The sequence below is a fragment of the Kryptolebias marmoratus genome, linkage group LG15 (genome assembly GCF_001649575.2).
Source record: "Kryptolebias marmoratus isolate JLee-2015 linkage group LG15, ASM164957v2, whole genome shotgun sequence".
NCBI lineage: Eukaryota > Metazoa > Chordata > Actinopteri > Cyprinodontiformes > Rivulidae > Kryptolebias > Kryptolebias marmoratus.
The window spans coordinates 13,153,280-13,159,866 of record NC_051444.1 but is presented as its reverse complement, the minus strand read 5'-3'; the positions used below and the strand labels follow the sequence as shown (position 1 = coordinate 13,159,866).

Below are 6,587 nucleotides of genomic sequence, written 5' to 3'. Positions count from 1 at the left end.
CCTCCTCCAAATGACTAAAACTAAGTTTAGTAACAGTTGTCGTATGTTCTGGGGGCACAGCGTGGACATGAAGGGTTTGATGGGAGACAGGAGACAGATCTTTGTGTTATAGTCGGTTTTGCGGCTCGAGAAACTTGAGTTTGCGACAAACAAACAAACAAAAAAGAAGAAGAAAAGAAACAAAACCAGCATTGACTCTGGCTGCTGCCCTCTTCTGTCACAACCAAAGACCGAACAACTCGCTCCTGTTTTAGACGCTCGTCGAGCTGCAGTGACTGTACAACTCTATTTTTGATACTTGGAAATGGATGTCATTCCTCAAAGGTTAAAGACATGTTGAGACTGTAACATAAAAGGGAAATACAGGTGTAGCTGATGTGTTTACCAAGCTTTGTATTGATATTTCTTGTATATTTTGTATGTTCTTTTTTTTTTTTTTGTAATTTTTAAGACTGCAGTGCTTTTTGAAATTATTCAAAGGGAAACACACCTTGCATCGTATGGTAGGCTCTAATGTAGCGTATGTCAATAAAACAGAAAACTCTCTCTTGTGTTCCCGTTTTCTGTTTTCACTGAGATTTTTGCAGGGAAAAAAATGTTTTTTTTTTTCAACTTCAGATGAAAAAGTTAAAATTCCTAATACATTTAGGGTCAGGTCAGTTCCTAAAGTATCTTTTAATCAAACCTGTCAAGACTCCAGATAGATGCTCTTCCTCTCTGAATTCAGTTAATTTATCTAAATGTATCTGAGTCAAGATTAAATTAAGCAAATACTTACTAAAATGTCTGAAAACTCCTTTGTAATATCAAATTCTTCACATTTTTTCCTCAGTAAAGCAAATAATCTGGTGATACATTATTCAACATTTAATAACCATGCTACAGAATGATTTTATAAATAAAAATGGATAACTTCTGCAGGAAATGGAAAAACGGGGGATTTTTATTACAGGAATGTAAAACATTACAGATTAAACTTTATTGATTTTTTTGATTTAGCGAAATTATGTTGCTTTGGCGCCCTCCAGTGGTAGAAAAGTTGCTGTCACTTGCACTTCTCTTCTTTAAAAAATCTTATAACTTTGGAAAACTTTCCAGTAACCCGTCAGGATAAACCAGCTCTCTAATGTATGCAGTTAAAAACGGTTTAACGTGTAAAACTGCTGTCAAAGTTGTTTTTTTTTTTAAATGTAAAAATAAAACTCCTCTCAGTTCTGCTTGATTTAAACTAGACGCCAACATTAAGATCTAAGATGGAGAACGACTGAGCTGGATCCAGATGTTCTGTGTTCACCGCTACATTTTGTTCTCACTGACTTAAAGCAGTGGAATAGCTGCACTTTGAATATGAAAACCATTTTAATCAAATGTGTTAAATTAGACTTTAAAGGCTTTGGATGTTTTTAGCACCGTTAGGAAGCTTGGGAATCAGTTTGTCTCTCTTGTAAAAGCTTTTATCTCCCAGGAAATCCACTAACCTGCAAAATAAAACCTGAGCCACGTTTCAGTCTAACGTCCAAAACCTTTCATTTAAACTCGTCTCAAAATTCACTATTAAAATGCTAAACTTTGTCTTCTTTTTGCGGTCCCTTGAACTCCTCTCCAAATAACAAATGAGACGTGAATATCTGTCAACGTGTTTATTGTTTACATTTTATACACAAATTCATGCAGGCTTAAACTTACACCAAAAAGAAACATTTCATCTGCCACCAGAGGCTGACATTTAGCCTCATTTGGGCCACTATTGCACTCTGGGTAATGTAGGCATAATAAAGCTGGACAAACTAAGAAGAGTGTCAGCAGGCCTTTCACAGGAGGAAAAAAAAAAATCATGCAGCTTTCCACAGGACTCTGTTTGAAGGCAGGAATTAAAGCTGCAGACGTCGTTAGAGTCTGGAAACAAAAACGAGTTACAGGAGCTGCGGTCGGTTGTTCCAAAAGATTTCAGGGGAAAACGAGGCCTACGTTGTTTTACATTTAATAATCAAATCTCAGCTTTCGTCAAGCAGTTGCATTAATAAAAATAGAATAAATTTATCCTGATGCTCTTACAGATGTACGCTTCTTTAGCTGAGTGACTGGAGCAATAACGAAACTCCAGTGCTTATTACAAAATGCTTAATGTCAGAAAAAAATAAATGCTTTTTTACAAAAAAACCAAAAATAAAGTGACAAATTATTGGGTACTCTGGCACAGCTGTGGTGTAATCTAATAGAAACCAGTAGTCCCTGAAGCTCAGAGCCACTTCCAACTACATTTTAACTCCTGACAGTTTAACATTTACTGAATTGTTACTAATTTAAAGCAGTTTTTTATGGCTTAAATTCTTTTCATTTCCACGGCTGGAGGCCATCAAATAAAACCCGTCAAGCCTACATCCAGCTACTATCTGCATAGAACCAACAGAAAAAAGTCAAAAAGTCTCAATCCTGTAGTTTTAAGAGTGAAATTTTGAAAATTTACAGAAATTATTTGAGTTTAGATGTTTGTACAGCCTCAAGCATTTCAGGACAAACATTTGTACAGTTTTAGAGGAGACATTTATATAAAGTACCTAAATATATTTGCAAGTTTGACTTTGCAGAGCCACTACGTGTTTTTTTTTTTTGTCCGGGCTCCACACCGTCTGTTCTCCACAAGCAGGCGATGCAGTTAGGCACGAAGAAACAGACACACTGCAGACAGAGTTCCACGGCGTCGTTTAGCTGCTTCACCTGTGGACGCCCCAAACTCCAACTGCAGCCGCAGGAGTGTCAGGACCAGCGGTGGGAGGTGTGTGTGTGTGTGTGTGTGTGTGTGTGTGTGTGTGTTCAACATAACAGATTAGACAGAGGAGAAAGCTTCGACGGGAATGAACCGGGACGTGTCGGAGTTTGGAGCAAACAAAGAGGGCTCTTTGCAGGACGTTATACTGAGCGAGGTGGAGAGAGACGGAGGTGGTCAGTTGCAGAGCACCAAGTGGACCTGCTGGCCGTAGAAAGGGTGGTTCGAGCGTTCGGCTACGGCCTGCCTGGCCATCTCCTCGCTTGGGAAAGTGATCAAGGCCTCACCGCTGCACTGGCCGCTGAAGTTATACAAAATAAGCACGGCTTCTGGTTGGAGCTGCAGACAAAAAAAAAAAAAAACATGCACAACAGGTTACTTAAATGACATGCAACTGCAACATGAAGACACCAGAGGGAGCCCACACACAGCTGAGGAGCAATCATGCACGTCTCATCAAACCAGTCCAGTTAGGAAGCAGAAAGATTAAGAGCAGAGCGCATGCTGTTCTCCAAAACCTGAAACTAACAAGCCTGCGGGAGGGATGTCTGTTAGTCTGCATGCGTAGTCGTCGAACACCACAATCAATACAGAAACGGCACAAAAAGGGAAAAGAAACGAGACATGCAAACCTGAAGGACAGTAAAACCTGACAGGGCTTCATGAATCAATGATAGAGCATCAAACGGTAAAAACCTTTTACAGTATAATGCAGGTTTGTGTTGCAGTGATAATTTAACACATGTATACATCTGAGCTCCTGAACATGAATACTTTATGAGAACAGGCAATGTTAAGTTCTAGTTAAGTTTAGTATATAGTGCTTGCAGAGTTTGACTAATGCGTACGATGTTTATCTTCCACCTCTGAAGGAGGATACCAACATCCACACGTTCCTGGCGCAGGGATACTGACTCCAGGAACGGTTAATAAATGTTAGCTTTTCCAATTATTTAGGCAGCATTAGTAGCACCAAAACGTCCTGCCTGAAGCGGCTGGCAGATGATGACAACTTCACTGTTTTTATTTTTAGGAAGTAGATAAAGTTCTGACCTGATGTCACCTTTAGAGTCAGGAAACCTTTGGTTAAACCGGGATGAGTGCTCATTAACAGGTCACTGTCTGAGGCAGATGTGTATAAAGAACAGGAGTGACGATCCTGTTCAGGAGCTTTAATTATGTCAGTGAATAATGTTTTCTGCTTTCAGATGTTCTTGCGAGATATCTGTGTTGAAAGACACAAAAGAACTGATTAATTTGTTAATAAAAGACTGAAACCCCAAATCTGTGTAGTTAAACGGTGTTAGGACACAAACCACATGAAACTATTCAGTAAATACTGAAGTGGTGATCTAAATGACTCAGTGTGATATTAGAATTTACATATTTATTGTTCCAGGAATCCAGCAGATGCAACAAACTGTATCCAGAAAAGCTCCGTGATGACATCACCACTTCAGTACTGACTGGATGTTTTAAAGCTCCGAGCCGTCGCGGACATGCCACCCCCCCTTGAGTCCACGCTGCCTCTCGGCTCCCGTCCCGGGGCTCGTCTTACCTTGGGCTGGGGCCCTAAAGGCAGAGCCATTCTTTGGGCTGAATCAGACTCCGGGCCTGTTCGCTCATCTGAACCACGCCGCTGTACTCGTCAGGGGCGTACTACAGATAGTGCAACGATGAACACACAGTCAGCCAGGGAGGCTCTTCGCATGGGTTTCACACATGATAATACAACTTCTCAGAACACACACACACACGAGACAGAAATATTGGACGATGACATTAACACACTGAACCGGAAAACCCACATTCACAAAATACAGGTGACCTTTAAACAACACACACACACACAGTGATAAAAACATGGTTGTTTTCTTACTCAGAGCTTGTGTGAGGAACACTGCAGTCAGAAAACACACACAAACACACACACACACTCTAATGTTGCTGTAGTTCACCTAACACAGGGGTCTGCAACCTTTACAATCAGAACAGTTCAGTATTTTCTCTCATGCAATAAAATGTGTCCAGAGCTGTAAAACATGACTGAAGCTGAATAAGAACTAAATAAATGACACAATTGTAATCTAAACACTACCTGTAAAAGCTTTTATTTGGTACATTAAGAAACTAAAGGTATCATAAGTTGTTGACATATGCTGGTATTTATTTATACATGTTAATTCAAAGGCAAATAAACTCTTATGAAGATGAAAATAAATAAGCAAAGAAATAAATACTTGGATTGACATAAATGGCAATAAATCTGAATTACAGAGGTCTCTGCATGTCTCGTCTATTATTGTGGAAAATTAAAACGTATCCAGCTGAAATACTGGAGAATTATCTGGCATCCTAATAAATAATTAGTCACCATAAGAGTTAGGCCAGTTTATTAGAAAAAAACATAATGATGAGGCCAGTTAGGACATTTAATGTGACTTATTAAAGTTTTTTTTTCTTGTTGTTTTTGTTTTCTTACAGTAATAAAGGCAGAAGCCTTCATTTATTTCAGCTTTATTATTATTATTCTAATTGAAGGTAAGCCTTTCCTGTTATCAGAATGACTTCCCATATTTTTCTAGAACAACTTATTTTGATGATTTGTAGTACTTTGTGTGTAAAACTGCACTTTACTTTTCCCTTCAGCAACTTGCCTCAAGTGTTTTAAAACATTTATTTTCTGCTGGATTTCAGAGAAAGACACACACACACACAAAACAGGAAGTTAAATTAAAGTGGATAAACAGGCTAACAAACTAGCAGCGCAAACTGATTATTATGGTTTTTCTCCTTGTGTTAATAATATTTTTCTGTCCTGGACATTTTATTAAAATTAGACAGGAAGTCTGCTAAAACTGGCCTTTTTTATGTTGGTTATGAATAGAAACATTCACTTTCATGTTATTTTTGATCAAAGCTACAAAGAGCTGCTGCAGAGGAACCAAAGATTGCAGACCCCTGACCTAATGGAATAATGAACACTCAGATACACACACACACACACATCTTCCATTTCTCTGTTTTTCTGTGTGCAACTCAAGATTAGCTCTTTTCAGTGTGAATATATTAGCTCAAACACAATTTTAAAGTCAAGTACCAGCACTAAAGAGGATGAAGACCAAACATAGACCCCAAATTCCTGTCCCAACAAAAACAACAAACCAGCAGCAGCAGCAGCAGCAGCAGCAACACAATCAGCCCTTCCCCACCTGAAACCCACCGCTCTCCCTCGTCAACCTGTGAACTGTGTGAAGCCACACCTGTCAGGGTTCATACCTGCTTCAGGGGACTCCACCTAATTTGGGCTGGCAGCAATAAATATACAGGGGCAGAGAGGAGGGGGAGAGCACAAGTGCACACATGTATCTTTACTCAGCAGTACAGCCGTGAGATTTCGTGAAACAGCTAGAAACGTTCACAGGTGCTGTTGCAACTTGTGGGAAAAAAAGACCCTAATTATCCAGTCTTTGCTAAAATAAAGTGTTCTGCTAGTCAGCATTTAAATGTCAAATTAACTGATGGAAACTTTGTGCAGAAATGCTGCAGCTTTATACATTTAGAAACCGTGTAACTGACCTCACTGGGAACTGCTGTTACAGTCCGTGTTTGAGTGTTGCACGCCCTCACCTGATACCCCTGGAAGAAGCTGAGGATGTCTTTGACCCCAGTGTTGTAGGGCAGACCCTGCATCCTCATCAGGGCGCCGGGCTGAGGCAGCACGGAGGACGCGGCGGCAGCGTGGTGGGGCTGCGCTGCAACGGCGGCCGCCATGGCTCCGGGTGGGGCCGCAAAGTAGCCAACTGTGGAGGGGGACACC

At 40.2% G+C, this 6,587-nt stretch overlaps 2 protein-coding genes across 3 annotated transcripts in view; one reads left to right on the top strand and one right to left on the bottom strand.

Annotated features, from left to right (window-relative positions):
- The window catches only part of nfatc3a (nuclear factor of activated T cells 3a), a 54,632-nt gene extending 54,086 nt beyond the window's left edge, over positions 1-546 (top strand). For both annotated transcript variants that reach the window (XM_017418763.3, XM_017418764.3), the window contains exon 10: positions 1-546. This exon is cut by the window's left edge and continues 2,253 nt beyond it. The gene's annotated coding sequence lies outside the window, so the exon portion shown is untranslated.
- A 1,079-nt stretch (positions 547-1,625) lies between these two features.
- Positions 1,626-6,587, bottom strand: part of esrp2 (epithelial splicing regulatory protein 2) — an 18,807-nt gene continuing 13,845 nt past the window's right edge. The window contains exons 14-15 of the mRNA XM_017418709.1: positions 6,398-6,587; positions 1,626-3,106 (exon numbers count right to left, since the gene is read on the bottom strand). The exon at positions 6,398-6,587 is cut by the window's right edge and continues 9 nt beyond it. Coding sequence (XP_017274198.1) covers positions 2,945-3,106; positions 6,398-6,587 — 352 coding nt within the window. The 3' untranslated portion in view covers positions 1,626-2,944. The remainder of the gene's footprint in view (positions 3,107-6,397) is intronic.